Here is a 17403-nt window from a genome sequence, read left to right on the forward strand (position 1 = left end):
CATGAAGGTAAACTTCTTAAAGGGCATTTTCTCTTCTTTATTCTTTGAAAACAAATCTAAGGTTTCAGACTGCCTGAGACTCTAGCTAGTAAAGTAAATTTTGGGATGGAGTGGGGGAAGATTGTCTTTGAGAGCGAGAGTTGTGCTAATTTATTGCTTTGGTTTTGTCCCTTGTTTTGCTTGAAAGCACTTCAGTGTGACATCCGTATACCAAATCTCAAAGAATTTCCCAGATTGCAGCCAGTTCCTGTAAAGGTACTGTTTGCCCAAAGACATTACCCCAAAACATCTCATCCTTGAACCTGGGAAATGAGGAGTCATGTTGAGTGAAAGTAACTAGAGGAATTTGAGAGAGAAAAAATAACTTCTGTGGGAATGACTTTTCACAGGTTAACATATTTCATGGGCCACTTGGATTTCAGGTGACTGAACCGTGTTGGAAGCAGATGCTGTTTTCTTCTTGTTCCTGTGTTTGCCACTTCCATTTTTCAGCACTTGTTCTCCACTAAGCTCAAAGAGGCAAAATCAATAGTGCTCCAACATTAATAATTGAGCAAAGCAGGCAACCAGCTGAGTAAACCCCATCTCACTTGAAATCAGAGCAGTTACTTCCAGCTTGAGCTAATATATCTGAGAATTAGGTGCAGACTGAGGTGGAAAATGGGATAAAATCACCAAAATAAAATAAAAAAGCCAAACAGCTGTCTCCCCCTTGTGCTGTGCTGTCATGATTCTCACCAAAGGAGAGGCAGAAGTGAATAAGGATTGCTCTCCTGAATCATTCTGTATCGAGGTGTAATCAGGCAGAATGGTTTGAAAGCATCTTTAGTTTGTAGGAATGAACTCTCCAGGGGTCTGAGTGCTATTTCCAGGTTTCATCCTAAAGCTTAAATCATGCACTTATTGAGAGGTGGTCATATAAAGTACATGAAGAACAACTGAGTCTGACAAATAGCTTTTAGCTTGGGGAGTGGAAAAAAAAAAAAAGTGGAAATAAACATTCTTCTGGAAGTGTTTCTGAAGGACATTTGGATACTCTCACAATGCCGAGTGAGAACCCCACTAGAATACGATGTTCCACAGCATCTCCTCACTGAAACGCTGTAATCTCTGGAAAAATCTGCAGTAAACTTCCAACACCCCTGGTGAAATTACACAGTGCTTAAGGGACAGGGTCTCCTAATCCCAGTAAATCATCAAGCAGTAGGATGGCTCCACTCCTACACTCCACTATCTTGGTGGCTTCTGCAGTTTATGATGAAAGTTGCCCACAAGGTGCCTTCTTTGAAAGTACTGTGTTTGGAAATATCTAGATCAAACCTGCTCATAAATATTCAGAACAGGGGGTTTCTCTGAGGGATAGTCTCATTGTAGTGGGGCAGACTGTCTATTGATGGACTTGTCAGTAAAGGCAGAAATCATATCTCAGATATCAGGATATAGCTGGCAAAGGAATCCCATGAGGATTAATGCCAAAATGTCAGCAATCCAGGAGATACATGATAGCATCACTGCAGAGCCAACAGACACAAAATACTCTGTAAAGTTTTTCTTCCTTTCATAGGATCTCCAGGGTTCCTTCTGCAATGTGTCCAGGAGAAGTGCTCTGAATCCTAAGTAGTATGAGGAGGCAGACAAACTGATTTAAAGGTTTTTAAATGTTGCTGAGGGATGGGAGCATCTGCAAGGACAGCACTCCGGGATGATGCTGAACACCCACCAGTTCAGGGCTTTTAGGTGCTGTGTTGAAGGTGAGCAGTGTGATGCACCAAAGCAGTTATCCCAAGAAGAACTGCATGCCATTTCTGTAAGGAGTAAGAATGGTGTGCCATTTCTGTAAGGGATAAGAATCAATAAAACACTATGTACTGGTGTGTGGGGAAACCCCACTACTGTGTATCAAAGTTTTCTTGAAAGGGAAGACACAAGCTCCAGTTTTGGACCCAGGTCGTAGTTTGGATAAAGCCTGTGAGTTTCCTAGAAGCTCAGCTAGTGCTGCATTTCAGCAGGGTGGAGTTTACAGCCTTTCTCCTGAACGGCAGAACAAGATCAAAGCCTTTAATTTTCATGACTTGCAATGTGCATTTTAATTATTTCTTTTCAATGGCCTGCAACACAAGAAGAGTTGTAGCATGAAGAGATTGTGATATTCACAAGCAAATGAAATGAAAGCTTTGCTAGACCCATCTGTATCTCCTCTCCCAGCTCTATCTTTCCCCTGTGGCTTTCTGTGCAGCAGTTGGCAGTATGTGTGAATCCAGTAAAGCCTTGCAGAGCCAGGGGAAACCCAGGAGGCAATTAATTCATCTTGAAACAGCACAGCCTAAACAGTCACCAGTGACCTGGAGTGTCTGTACAGAGAGTTTAGGTAATTGTGCTGCCAACTTGCCATCAGGGCAGAGTTTTTACGAATAATTTTTTGCAGTGAGCAGCAAATATTGTCTTTAAATGTGTCAGTGAAGGAGCAATTGCATGGCTGTCAGCTGCAGCAAGCATTTCTGGTCTTGTAGGTGCTGCCCATCAGCCTTTGAGACCAATGCAGCTCTGGCAGAGGCCACTAGGTTGGATAAAAACCTCGAACCATAAACATGAGGGCCAGAGGAAAGAAAGGAAAAGTAGAGGCTTGTTTGCCCCGATAATCCACTCGGATGTGTGCAGCCTGGAGGTGTACAGCTGGGATGAAAAATAAGACCATATAACATGATTCAGCTGATCCCAAGCAAAGGTTAGGGGCGAGGAATTCCTACGTGAGCAGAGGGAAGCTTCTCAGGGAATTTCCCCTGGCTGCCTTTCAAAGTTCTGGCTGCTGCATCGTGACCTGTGAGGCATTTGTTTGGTTTGGCTTTTCTTTTCTTTTTCTTCCCCCCCCCTCCTTTTTTTTTTTTCCTTTCAGTTCTTGTCTGTTTTGTTTCTGGAAGAATGACATCCTGGCCCCTCACATTTCTGGAGGCAACACACACATTCCTTGCAGCTCTGTGTTACCAAGAGGACAGAAAATATTCTTCATAATTACACATGATTTGATCATCCCAGCATTTCCACCTCTTCCCAGAAGTTTTATTATCATAATTAATTTCTCTGGCATCTACTTACAGCTCTAGGCATTTTCCCAAACCTTTAAACACACAGTTAGCAGTTCTGAACATTTCACTACTGTATTTCTTTTCCTCAATTTGCTAGTTATAAATTCTTTGCTAGTAGACTTTCCTATAACATGAGCTTTATTGATGGTAGTCCCCATTACTGTAGTATCATGACACTCCAACAAATCTCTGCTTCACAACACCAGTGTGATTAAAGAAAATGGCATTTTCTGTAGTTACAAATGGAAATCTGGGGTACAGTGGGACTGAGACTCATATTTTTAGGTATTTATTTGGTGACTTGCCCGAAGTATCACAGTGTGAGGAAAGAGAATTACACTCTGGTATCCCAACTCCAAGTCCCTACCTGCTGGGCCAGCTTGGTATTACTGTGTTTCAGTGCACTTCTATTTCATTTCAGAAAATATTCTGCAGTTTCCAGTCTATGTAGGACAAATCACTTTCTCAAATGGCTTTAAGGAAAGGTGAACCAAGAGGAAAGTGATTTTAGGAACCAAGGATTCCTCTTGGGGAATTATCTTCTACCACTTCTGGATATTGCATATAAAAAGATCTTTTCCTCAAGAGAGATCTGAACTCTGATCTGAACCTTGGAGTATTAATCATATCATATCTATGTGTGATTGCACTTGTCCATAGTAAATTTCTTTGATCTCAGAGGGATGTAAGAGAGATGATCTCAAACAATGTTGGATTTTAATAGCCAACCCAGCTCACATTAAAAACATCAGTTTCAGCCTCCCATTGATTTCTGTGAGAGTTAGTAGATTATTGAAATGAGAAACTCCAAGCACAACTCTGGGGTGATTCAGTGTAATCCATCAGTCACCACACAACAGGCAGAGCTGTACATTAGCCTGAACTTCTGCATGTCCCCTGGAACAGCCATGTACTGCAGTGGTGGAATTCATCCTACCTCTGCCATTACAAATTCATTGCATAGGCTGCCAAAGTCTCAAAAATTCTCACTTTTCATCTATTTAAGCCCAACCCCATGTAATGCTCTCAACATGACTCACAAGACCCACAGGTATCCTCAGTCTGAATGCAAGACCTGTGTCTGGAATGGGAACAACAGTCCCAAAAGCAAAGCTGCTGATGGAGACACCAAAATCTTGTCAGACCAAAACTGAGCCAAAAGTCAGGTTTCAACCTATACAGAACTTGGCCAAGCCTTACTATTAATTTGGCTTCCAACACAAGCAGCGCAGCACTGTAATACAAAACTCCCTTGGTGGGTAAACCATTTTCCATGTACTCTTGAATTATAGCTGAGTAGGATTAGAAATGTCCTGGTGTGGGCAGCTTTCTCCAATGTCAGTGAGAGAGCAGGGGCTCCTGGCTCAGCACCGTGAGTCCTGGGGTGGTTCAGTGTGAGTAAGTGCTGAGCAGTCTGGTGGGGTCTCCAGTCCTATCAGGCTGTGCTCCCAAAACTCTCACAGAAGTGATCACCAAGTCCATCGCGCCTGGAGAGAGCAGCTTGCCAGGCATAAACATGGTGACTAGTGGTACCCAACACTGTCCTGAGGAATTTCACTTCATTGACTCCAAATATGGTTTTAACAACTAACAGGACAAGGACTTAAAAAAACCAAACAAACAAAAGAATCAGCCCCAAAAGAAGAATAAAAAGGACTTCAAAGCATTTTGCTTACATTAATTAAGCTACATGTCTGTGTCAGTCCCTGTCAGCCAACACATATTCAGCAATCCTTATCTCTGCAGCTGATAAAGGTCTAATTGCCTGAGAAATGTACAGCCCTTGGGACTGCAGTGGCAAAAGCAATTTCCTTCTGCACAATGGAACCTTAATGAAAGCCCCTCCTGCTTAATGAGAGCAGGAGAGATTAAGGGACAAAGGTAGGGATGTGGAGCTGGGCTGCAGCCAGACGAGGGCTGCATGGGGTGGGTGGGGGCCAGAGGAGCCCAAGCAAGACAAGAGGTGTCTGTGCCATCCCTGCTGGTCTGGGGGACCTTGCCACATGCCCCAAACACAGTTGCCACCTTGGGTCAGCCTCCAGGATTCCTCGGTGCTTTCAGTCCTCCTGGGGGGCAACCAGGTCATGGCCAGCAAAGATGAACTCGGGCCCCACGGCTGCCTCCACTTGCCTGAACAAAATTTGGCCACTTGTTGCCAAGGCATTTGGGGATGAAAGTGCCGGGATTGAGGAGAGAAAAAGTGTTAGCAACAACAGTGTTTCTTTGTTTCAAGTATAAGAGTCAAATTTAATGCAGAATACAAAGCTGACCCTGGGATGAAAGACATCACTGAGCGTCCTCAGAGGCTGCCCTCCCACGCCTGAGCCCAACCCAGCAAATCTTTGATGCATTAGCATTTAAAAGTGAGACAGAGGGAAACTCCCTCCTCGCAAATTGATCTAGGGAGAGAATAAAACAGCAGAAACAGCAAAGGGTGCTTAATGTGGATTTTGCAGCAGATATTGATATGGGAAAATCTCCCCATTTCCTTTCTGGTTCAGAAAGAAAACTTCATGGACACAGAGATAGTCCTGAAAGAGTTAACGAAGCATAAAGCTGAGTGAGAGGAATCACGTTTTGGGGCTGTTTGCAACAATATTTTCTCCTTCCCCCCCTTCCCCCACCCCCCAATTAAAAAAAGAGGAGTTAACACCTGGGCTTGCTTTGCTATGCCATTTTTCACCGTTTGCAGTTGTTCTCAGGGGAATCAAAGTGACAGATTTATGCAAAGTTGTAGTTTGGATCTTTTCTTGCCCTGGAGCAAGGCTTTTATCCAGTGCTTTTCTCCTCCCCTTCATGAGGGGATGGTGAAGAGGAGGAATGCATCACACTTGGGAACGACAAAGAAAAGGACCTTTCACAGCTGTTTCCAGCAGCCAGGATATATTTAATCTGAACTAGAGATCAACATGCACCTCTGTGAAAGAGACATTTTCCTTCCCTCTGTGGTTGTTATCACCTGTGCAGCAGATGAGGCTTGGTGATGAACCTCAGCAGCGAACTTGTGGTGAGGGGATGGAGGGCTGCCATGGGAAGGCTGCAGGCAAGTGACTTAGTGCTCTTATTCACAGAAACTCCTGCAATAGATTGACCCTCCAAGAAATGTGGACAACTTCTTTGGGCTGTCTGCATTGTGAATGCCACTCCTAAGTGTTTCAGAACTTCAGGTTGTGCCTGTGCCCAGCTCCAGCTCCAGCAAGCCTCTGCACAGCAGGGTTTTTAGCAGGGTATCTGCAGAAAGCAGATCTTCTCTAACTATTGCACTGGAGATGAGATGAGCAGAGAAGGTGTTTCCTGGTGTATCAGTGCTACATGAACATGGATGCAAATTAGCAATGGTAAATCTTCAGGAGCATGAGAATGCCTGCTGTCTCCTAAGCCTTCCTTCAGGGTGGTGAGCCATGAGCAGCAGTTTGGAATGTGCCCTCCTAGAGAGCAGTTATGTTTTATCTCCACTGCTCAGTGTGCAAATGCCATGAAATCCCCTCTCCTTGAATCTGTAGGTATTTGAGAGGCAAAACTTGAGAGACAGAACTATTAACACCTGTATAGGCTTTCCTGTGATGCTTGTCTCCACGTTATCTGAGTGCCATACAGACTTTAGCGGATGTGAAGTAACAATCCCTTTATGTAGTAAGAAGCTGGTCACCTGTGTGACCTACCAGGCCTGGAATTTTTGTCCCCAAGTCTTATTCTTCCAGTCAATCTCTGTCTCCATTCTTATGTTTCAGTCCAGTATGAAAGTCTTGCCTCTACTCATAGGAACAGAGTCTTCTACACAACTAAAAAAATAAATTACTCTTTAGACTGCCCTGGTGAAGAGACCATTGAAATCTTTTGTACAACAATCTTACCCAAGATAAACATGTAAAATGTGATATTTCAGCCTGAACACCTAATGCAATCCAAAGAGGAGCCAGGCAGCTTTGCTGACATGTGATATAATACAGGAAATCATTTGCTTTGGCTGCTGCTGGACCTTGTAGCCTTCATTGGCTCCAACACCCCCTGCTTTGTACATGTGTCACCAACACCTCAAGTGGTAGCCAAGGGAGAGCTGTCCTGGCTTGACATCTGACCTTGTGTGCTGCTGTGTGTGTGCAAATGCACCGACCTATGCACAGCAGTGAAGCAGTTGGGCTCTGCCACTGGGTCATCAGCAACGGCATGGATGAGTTTCACTTGGCAGAGACAGGTTCAGAGGTTCCCTCCTTGGCAGTGCTGATGGTGTGTGCGATCATCTCATTGCCAAGGAAGTCAGGAGCAGGACTAAATGACCAGCAGTTACCCACCAGCAGCACTGCCCTCATTGCTCGCCTTCAAGTGAATCCTTCATGAATGTTGGTGGCATTGCTAACCCAGCTCCTGAGGGAAGCAATTCCCCTGAGTCAGGAGGACAGTTGTGCTCAGCAACAAGCCAGCTGATTGCCATGAGAAGAAGGAGCAACCTCTGGTGTGGGAGCTGGATCAGAGCCCATTTCACTGCCTTGGCCACGTGCTTGGGTTAACTCACTGGGTTGAGAGTCGTTTTTTTATCCTTTGGTAAGGGTAATTTCTAAAATCCAAATAAACTTCCTGCACAACAGCAGGGGGGATGTGCTTTCACATCAGCTGCTCTGGGGATAGAGTGGCTGTGTCAAAGACCTGCAATACTCTGTTCTAGAGCATACCAGAGAAGAACAAGACCTACTTAAGCTGGAAAAATACAGAACCCCTATGCTAATGGAGGAGGACCTTGACCCATTTTGTAAGGTTGGTCTAGATGGTTTGATGCCCTCTCAGTAGCTGCTTAAGAGAGAATCTTGCTGCCTGGTGGTTGGGGAATAGGTAGTTCGTGGGGAGTGGACACATCTCATGTGAGTGTTGCTGGATATTGGTGGGAAGGTTATGACCCTCCACTGTCAGGGACACAGCTTATGAGGCCACCCCAGACAAGAAAATCCACTTTTCTCCTTCTCTTGGTACTTCATTTGAAATGGCCCAGAAACAGAAGTAGGTGTGGGGATGCCCATGAGACAAAAAGCAGGGGCCGTGGTGGGGCAAGCAGAGCAGCTCTGTGGTTTCAGGAAGGTCAGGAGCACAGGGGGCAGCTCAGAAGGAGGGCATGGCACTCAGGATAGGCCCAGCTTTCCGCAGGACAAGAGGCAGTGCAAGCTGGCCAGCATGAGACTGCTGGGCAAAAGCTGGTGTTACAAAAAGGCTGAGAGCTCCTCTGGGGATGTGCAGGAGCCTCTGGTGGTGTTTGTACTGGACATTTCCAATCAGTGATGGAGGCAAAAAAAAAAAAGGCTTAGGATTCTCATTGTTCCTTTTTTCTTTTCCCAGTTGCTCAAGCTGTACCATGTACTGTTCAATTTGTTAAATTAATTCCTTCATTTGCTCCTTCTTTGCCTAAAATTTTCCTTGACAAGCTGCTTCCCTCACTGCCCTTTCCTTCCTGTACTGAGTCTCTTCCTTCCACTTCCTCTGGCTTTTTCAGTTTCTAGCTTTCTCTTGGGTTCTGCATCCCTGCATCTGCCTCTCGTCCTCATGTTATTTCCTATCCCTTCATCTGTGGGACTTCATGGGGTGCAGGGGCTTTTTTAACCCTTGTAGGACTCTACAGTAATCTACCACTCAATAACCTGTGCTGCCTTGCCCCTCTTTCCCACAAGTCTCCCCCTCCAGGTGTGCATACACATCTGTACACAGGGCATACATACCCCCAGAGCCAGGAGACTGAAGTCAAACACAGTTCAAGGAAATGCCAGCTTCAGTGGGATTCCCCCTTCCAAATCCAGAGCTCCTTGGGTGTTGCATGAGACATGGATGGCACACAGTTGTTTTCCTTACCACATCCCTGGAAAACAAAATCAGGTACTTCACTGATTAATGCAGTTCGAGAGAAGAGAATTATGCTGAAAATTAAGCATCTCTTGGTTTATAATGAAAAATATTTTAAGTAAAAATGCTTTAAATTACATAAAGGTGTTTTGTAAGAGAACTGTCATATACCATAAGACAACTTCACAGGAAAAACATCTGTAATGAGAAACAAATCACACTGACCTTTGCTATAGGGCTTGAAAGCAGGGTTCTTTGGGATTGTGGAGACTCATTTGCCCTCCAGCAGTGGAAGAATTAAGATGTTATGTTTAACATAAACAAGAGAGGTTTAATCCCAAATCCTTGTGTGAGAGCACTTTGTGTTCTCTTAAAAGTTCAGTAATTCCATAAGCAAGATGGACAGTTGGGTTATTTTAGTCTCAATGAAAGCAGGGGAGGGACAGAAGGGATGTCAAAGGGAATTAACTCATCAGAGTAAGAACCCAGTTGTGAAAACTGAGCAGAGTGTGAGTTCAATTACATTAACTATACATGGTGCCAAGGTTTCACGTTATAAGATGCCCTTTTCCCCTTTTTGTTCTATCCAGGCAAACTGCAAGAAGAAAGGTTCATCTGCATGGGATCATCCTGAGTCAGGGCTGAGCAGCCTCCTGGACACACATGCCCATTGCTGTTGGGTCAGTAATAGCATGAGAGTCATGATTCTCATTACCTTGTGGAATCCACACAAGACCCTCTGAGGTCAGATGCTGGTTTCTCAGTGATAAAGGAAAGGTAAGGTGGTTTCTGCAGACTGAAAGGCCACACAAGTCTGTGTTGACTCTGGTGACCTGCCTCTGCTGGATGTACCTGCACATCATCTCTGCATCAGCAAAGACAGAGTGCGTTTTGTGTGGGAGCATCTTGGCCCTTTTGAAAGTCAACCCCTTCCACAGCTCAGGGTTGTCCTGCCTCTCTTCTGTTGGGGGCACAGAGGAGAGGCAGCCCAGGTAATCTGTTGCCATTCAGCAATACTAAATTAATTTCAGAAGAAGACAGTGTCAAACATGTCTTCTGTGTCAAACATGCCAAATGTGACTTAAAAGTTCAACTCTTTGAAAACATAGCAGAGATAGGATATAAATCCAGAAAACTTGAGATATTAAAGCAAAGCCAAAACATTTCACATCTCCATCCTTTTGTCCAGACAAGAAGTCAAAGTCCTAAGATATCACTGTTGGATTAGGACTTAAACATGTGGCATCACTTTCTTCATCACTCCCCTGTGATCCTGCAGCTGAAGAGACCAGTGTGAGTAACTGGGTGCTGGAGGGATTATTGCTCTGGCCCAAAATCAGGCCAGAATTGCATTCACTTGGTGGAGTTAGGATTGAAGTGCAAATTGTACTTTGCTAATACGATTTTTCTTCAGGAGTGACCAATGAAAATTGCTCCATACTTCTGTAAGGCTGGCCAGTAGGAAAAATGTGGTTCTTGGAAAAGGGAACAGAAAACCAAACAGAAGTGGTGGCATTGCCCATTCCCTGGCTCTTTGGAGATCAGGCTCTATGATCCTGAGTTCGTCTCTGGTGTCTGCAGAAGAAAAGGTTGCTGAAAATCTGAGGCAATCAAGCTACAACAATGACTGATAGTCTGGTCATCCTACCACTAAGTGAAAGAAACTGTATTCAGTTTATTCAAGGGGATATCTGATTATTGGATTATAAATGCCAAAACTGGGTGAGAATTTCTAATAAAAAGGTTCTTTTTTCACATAGCAGACAACAGTACAAAATGAACCCATGGCTGGAGGCTGAAGCCAGGCAGATCCAGATTGGGATGAAGCATAAGATTTTAGTATTGAAACAACTGACTGAGGGATGATCTAGCTTCCCCACCACCTGAGATTTTAAAGTGAGAGTTGTGTGTCTTTCTTCCACTCTCTTGTTCTAAGTTCAGTTATGATCATGACACAGGAGTCCCTGGGTGGCATCATCTAGCCAGAATGGTCAGATTAGACTTTTTTAACAGCCTTTAAAACCTCTGATGTTTAAGAAGTGCATTTACCTGAACCAGAGTTCACCCCAGGGACAGGGGAATTGAGACATCTTTATTCGTTTCTCCCCAGCTGTGGGAATGATCTGTTTAGATATTTTTCCCATCGTCAGTTGTGTCAGTGGTATGTGTTATGCAGATGTGTGTCCACTGGGAGCTGCGCTCAGACAGCACAGTTCACATTGATTTATGAACAGACTCATGAGCGCAGTAACTTTTGGCCTCCGTTGGCTTGGGCTGGAATCAGCTTGCATGTTGTTGCTATTCTTTATTCTTGGACCTGCAGCCATGGCTCATGAACCAGATGCTGCACAAATGCAGAGCTGAGGAGGTCCTTGCCTCAGAGCTCTTCAGAAAGAGCCTGGCATGAAGCAAGGGTTGGATGTTGGTTGCCAAGGGAGTCCAGGGAAAAGATGGGTGGTAAACATGATCGGTCATGATGAGCTGGAAAAGCAGTGGATGTGGCAACAAGTTGGGTAGGCACTGGTGGGCCAAGGCTGGGTTTGTCCAGAAAAAGTTGCTGCAGGACTCAAGGCATGAGAGGCAAGAGCATTTTTGTTGTGTAAGTGATAGGAAAGGCACATGTGGGAGAAGCTATAGAGAAAGTGTCTAGACAACTTTGAGAACAGAGAGGAAAGTCTAAGGTGAGGATGACATCCAGGTTGTAAGTCCAAGTGATGGATAAGAGGAGGTGATAGTGCCAATGATTACGAAAGGGATAAAGGGTCACTTGGAATGAGAAAAACAGTTCACCTTCAGCCATGATGGGTCAGATGTCCCCAGATGTCAGGGAGCCAGGGTAAGATAGGAGTTTTGGTTGGAGACAGTTAGCATGACAGAGGTCCAGAATCAAAGGAAACTGCATTTGAATTGTTGAGATTCGTCAGAGATCAAGGAAAAGGAAAAGGAGAGCAGGACCCTGTGGCCACAGTGATGGCAGGATGAAGAAGGGATATTGGCTTCAAACTGAAAGAGAGTAGGTTTAGATTAGATGTTAGGAAGAAATTTTCTACTCTCAGGGTGATGAGGCACTGGGGCAGGTTGCCCAGAGAAGTTGTGGATATCCCCTGCCTGGAAGTGTTCGAGGCTGGATTGGAAGGGGCTTTGAGCACCCTAGTCTAGTGGAAAGTGTCCCTATCCATGGCAGGGAGTTGGAACTTGATGATCTTTGAGGTGCCTTCCAACCCAAACCATTCTGTGATTCTTTGAAGATGGACAAGGGGAAAGGGAAAAGGCCAGAGGGGGGCAAGAAAGGACATAAAGATAGAATGAAAGTGTAGGCAAAGATCCCCATCTATACCAATTCTTTGATCCTTCTACTCACATTTTCATTCAAATTCTAACTGGTATTACAGAAAGTCTTTTTACTGCTGTACATAAAGTAAATCTTTCCAAACTGTTTAAGACAGCAGTATTCCCAGCTGATCCCCAAAGACAGATCTTGTTTCTTCATGATCATAATTACTTCAAAAGAAAAAGATATAAAGAACTATGACCAGGGAATGTGTGGGGTTTTTTTTAAATAGGAATCACCCAGCCCAACCATTGGTACAAAAATAGTTAAATATGATGGACCAAATATCAAACTATGAGAAGAATGACTTGAATTAGAGAAGCATAGATAGGAGAAGCTAACAAAAACATCTCTTCCTGTGGGGACACTAACACAGCCAAATATTCATCTTTGTAGGTCACCCAGTTTAAAGAGGGATGGGCAGGGGGAAAGAAATCTGGGTTTGATATTTTGTACCCTGGACTACAAAGGAATAACTGCGAATATATAAATAAAAGACAGCTGGGCTGAGGTTTCAGATCACCTACACCCATCAGAAAGTCAGCCAGACATCGAGCACAGTGCTCTCCTGTTTGATACCTGGCCTAATGCTCAACTCTGTCAATACTTTAAAGGCAAAGAGAGAGACAGAGCAGAGATACGTTTTATTAAAAGGCTTAAATCATGTGCATTGCCACAGAAACAACAAAGAAAATGACATAGCCCAGAGGGAGAAACCTTTGGTTTAAATATCTATAAAGATGTTGTGGCCTAAAAGGAAGAGCTCCTGCCTGGGAAAACCCTGAGCCTGTCATAAAGTCTACAAGACTACCTAAGAGGAGGAATTGAATGGATGACTGTGGCACATGGATGAGTGGCTGAAAGTGCAGCCTGAGCAGTAATTGGCTCTATTGATGCTCCTCTGATTAGCTGGTTTTGGCTACAGCACTCATCAGACCCACGCTGAGTTCACAGCACAAAAGTATTCACACTGCACTGAAGAACGTCTCGGATCAGCCAGTGGATCCCTGCAGAGAAACAGCAAACACAGATCTGAAGGATGTGGTCTCCAGAGAGGGTTTCCAAATCTTTACTTCATGTCACTAATTCCTTATCCAGAGCTGAAAAAGAAAGGACTCCTGGAACGGATTCAGATGTTCCTGTTACTTTTCACTACCTCAGAAATGAAGGAAGAGATGAGAAAAATTGATGATGCTTCTGTCGAGAGAAATTTAAAAGCTAAATCACATTAATCACTGTGATCTGAATGTAGATAGTTCAAATTCTTTACCAAAATACTGAAAGTTGCTAATGAACTCAAACAACAAAGGGATCAGCTTGTTGGGATGGGATGGGATGGACAGGTTACACACTGCTGAATCTCCAGAGAGACTCCTAACAGGGAGAGGTCTCAGTTGAGGACATCTCACAGAGGGCACAGAAGAACACAAGCCACTCCAAGCCCTTACAGTGACAGTGGGCACAGCACCAGCAAACACAAATGGAAGAGAACAAGGAAATCAGGTATATTCAAGTGAGAGTTATTTTTATGTGCAGACCTGCACACCTACTGTGTCTACTCCAGAGTTATGGCTAAGACCTCCTTTTGGCTCATCCAACTCATTGAGCTCTGAACTCAGCTCTGTAGAGTCCTGCTGTACCCTCAAAATGGCAGCACAACTCAGCAGAATGATAGAGAAATTCCACAGAACATTATTTGCTTCCACACTGTGCTAATCACCTCCAAAAAGCAAATTGGAGAGGATCAGCCAGCACTAGCATATGCCAGCAGATGCTGTTGTGTTTTCTGAGCTGGCCCACTGATTCAAACACTCTGGTCAAATATAAGCAGTTTAGACTATTAATAGTAGCATAAAAGAAAGGCATCTCTATTTTGCTTGTGAGCTGCCTGTGTCCCTGCCTTTCTCACTCTGTCCTCCTTCCCAGCTGTTATGTGGTGACTAAATTAAATGTGAGGACCAGTAGAACAGGTCACAGCTTACAACAGATATTACCAAAGTGGTTTGAGGACAATTGACCATTATGTACTTGCAACACACAGTAAGCAGAGATGAAGGTTAAATATGAGGCTTTTCTACCCAGAAGATACCAATCTTGCATGTATACACAGAAAAAATAGCAATTGCATTTCAGACAAGATAAGAATTTGGCTCCCCAGACAGAACCAACCAACCTATGGTTACAAACACTTCATTTGCTTTTTGGGGTTCTACCTCCACAGGAGTGGCACTGAAGTAGTAACTCACCTCGATGTTGCTGCCAGGCTCTGACACCAGTCATATACCTTGGAGAGATATGGAAAGACCACCTTGGATGGGCTGAACATCTCTTCCATCACTTGCAGCTCATCTCTTTTTCTTCACATGACCCTCATGTCTTTGCCCTGAGGTTCATACAGGATTGCACAAAATACCCCCAGAACTGCCCGACCTTTGTCTGAAGTCAACATCCACCTCAATTCTTTGTGTTTCTTTATATTCCTTATTTACGTATCTAAAAACTGTTGAATGAGGCTCTGAAACCTTCTCTACCACAGTTTAGTCCCTTCAGGTCCCAAAGGAAAAAGCAGTTTTTCCTAGTGGTTAACATTAAGGAAATTTGAGCTGGTTAGTCTGTTGGGAATTCCTTTCAGAATTGTCTTTTAAGCTTTTTTCCTAAAAGTTGGAAGCAATTTGTTGATCTTCAAGAAGCAGATTATAGAAAAAAAAAAGTTAGAAAAACTCTGTCATTCTGAGATTTTTGTTAGGGAAAAAAAATTAAAATCTGTTTCTGTTTTAGCTAGAACTAACTTTGCTGTTCTTGCATAAAGCTATGATGAAGTACATTGTAGGATCAAGATATCATGGAATATGAATATTACTTTGTTAAACTCTTCAGCACACAGCTGAGTCTGATGAAACTACTCCAGAGGGAGACACTTGTCACTGAAGAAATTTTGTCTCACTGTTATGAAGTTGACTCAGCAATATTTAACTGATGACTCATTATTTTGCACATTATTCCAAACTCTGGTCATGCACAAGGACCCCCATAGCAGGCACAGCATGAACATGGAACAAAGAGGCACCTTCTGCTCCCAAGAACTCCTAGTCCTTGTAGAGGACTAGAGGGGCAGATGGAGACAGACAGAGAGTGAGATTAAAGGAACCAGACAGGACATGCTGTCAAATTTTGAGTAACCATCACAGCTAGGGAGAGATCTAACTGAGACTATGAGTCTGAGATATTCATATAAAAAAAAAACAACAACAAAGCTCCAAAAGATTTTAAGCATCCCATGCTCATTCCACACTATTATTCCAAGTGAGATCAAATGTGGGAAAAGGAGAATACTGAAATAGAAAGAGGCTCTTTGGGGTTGTGAGTGTTGCAGTGCCCCCAGGGATCCTTGGGAGAAGCTCTACAGAAGTTCATATGTGGGGAGAGGATCAGACTTTGAGCCATCAGCCAGAAATCCAGAGAAGCTGAAGCTGCCTCAGACAGTTCTAGGAGGAAACAGTGGGAAGTGAAAATATATTGAGACCTGACTTTTCACTTTTACCTTGCTCACCAGATGTATTTTGGAAAATGATTGGAGGAAAAGCTGTTCTCCCAAAAGCCCTGGGTGTCACCAGTGCCCACCCCGGGGCCAGGGGATCACTGGCAGCAGCTGCTCTCACGTCGGAGTGTGCCTGCCCTTCGTATCTCTGCTCTTTTATATCGTGTCTCTTGGCTCTCTCCGTCCCGTCCACCTCTTCCCTTTGCATTCCTCCTCTTTGCAACTCTCTGCCTTTGCATCCCTCCCCTTTGCATCCCTCCCTTTTCACCTCCCCCTTTCCACCTCTCTCATTTACATCCCTCCCCTTTGCCTCTCTGCCCCCTTCGCATCTCTGCCTTTTCCCATCCCTCCCCTTTGCATCTCTGCCCCTCGCATCTCTGCCCCTGCATACCCCCTGTCCCTCGACCCTCTGCATCTTCGACCCTTTGCACCCCTGCCTGCTCGGACATCACCCCTTCGGGCATCTGTCCCTTGCACCCTCCACTCCTCCCTCCCGCCCCTTTGCATCCCCACCCTTTCGCTCCCCTGCCCGTTCGCATCTCCGCCTCGCTGCCTCCCTTCCCTCTCCCCCCGGCACCTCCTGCACCTCTCCCGCACTCCCGGTCGCCCGCAGCCTCCGGGGCAGCCCGGCAGCGCCTCCGGGCCGCTCCAGCCCCCCTGCCCCCGTCCCCTTCCCTGCCCGCCCGGCCCGGAGCCCCCGCGATGCCGCCCCCGCCGCGGCTGCTGCCGCTGCTGGCGCTGGTGTTGGGGCTGGGTCCGGGGGTCCGGGGGGGTGCCGGGGGGGGCTGCCAGCTGCCCGCGGAGTGGCGGCCGCTCAGCGAGGGCTGCCGGGCCGAGCTGGCCGCGATCATCGTCTACGCGCGGGTGCTGGCGCTGCACCCCGACACCTACGGCGCCTACAACTACCTGCCCTGGCAGAGGGACCCCCCCGGCGGCTCCCAGCAGGGAGCGGGGGGGCTCTTTTACTCGGCCGAGATCGAGCTGCTGTGCGACCAGGCGTGGGGCAGCATGCTGGAGGTGCCCGCCGGCTCCCGCCTCAACCTCACCGGCCTCGGCTACTTCTCCTGCCACTCGCACACCGTCATGCAGGGCTACGCTTATTTCTTCTTCCTCCGGTGAGTCCCGGGATAGGGATGTGCGGGGAAGGGGGTGGGATGCCGTGTCCCGGCTCCAGGGCATCTCCCCGGGCGGGGGGATGCGCACCCGCCCCTGCCCGGAGGGTTCTCTCCGCCCCGCTGCCGCTCTCCTCGCAGCGCCTTCTGCTTTGCGCTTCCACTTACAGTTTCATCGGGAAAAAAACCCTCCGAAACTCCAAAAGCCCATAATATTCCAGTATTGCCGGGCAGCAGATGCACGGGGAGCTGCTGTTGAGTAGCTCCTGGATGCTGCTGCTTTTGTTTTTACTGCGGGACGGTCACGGAGCTGGAGAGAGGCCAGCTCTGAAGTTTGGCATGGGAGTTTAAAACCCATCCCCAAATACTCACCCGATAGCTTTTCATCAGCTCTCCCAAGTCCCAGCCAAACCCTGACTTTGGGCTCATCGAAAGACTAAGAAAATAAACCACAATGTTGGAACAGAGCCATCACCATGACCTTTCAATCCAAGAGCGTTTGCGAAATACTACTCA

At 45.7% G+C, this 17403-nt stretch overlaps 1 protein-coding gene and 1 long non-coding RNA gene across 3 annotated transcripts in view; one reads left to right on the forward strand and one right to left on the reverse strand.

The window, feature by feature from the left end:
• Positions 1–2249: 2249 nt before the first annotated feature.
• LOC113945458 lies at positions 2250–17368 on the reverse strand. Of its 2 annotated transcripts, XR_003527096.1 has the most exons (4): positions 17260–17368; positions 8786–8922; positions 6746–6865; positions 2250–4685 (listed from the first exon to the last, which is right to left on the reverse strand). It is a non-coding gene; the product is annotated as an uncharacterized LOC113945458 (long non-coding RNA). The 2 variants fall into 2 exon arrangements; XR_003527094.1 differs by lacking the exon at positions 2250–4685 and having other exon boundaries at positions 6384–6865.
• Positions 16478–17403, forward strand: part of CCDC3 (coiled-coil domain containing 3) — a 35693-nt gene continuing 34767 nt past the window's right edge. Inside the window, exon 1 of the mRNA XM_027639619.1 lies at positions 16478–16890. Coding sequence (XP_027495420.1) covers positions 16478–16890 — 413 coding nt within the window. The remainder of the gene's footprint in view (positions 16891–17403) is intronic.

Source organism: Corapipo altera, unplaced genomic scaffold, assembly GCF_003945725.1.
Source record: "Corapipo altera isolate COAL_440 unplaced genomic scaffold, ASM394572v1 1b, whole genome shotgun sequence".
Taxonomy (NCBI): domain Eukaryota; kingdom Metazoa; phylum Chordata; class Aves; order Passeriformes; family Pipridae; genus Corapipo; species Corapipo altera.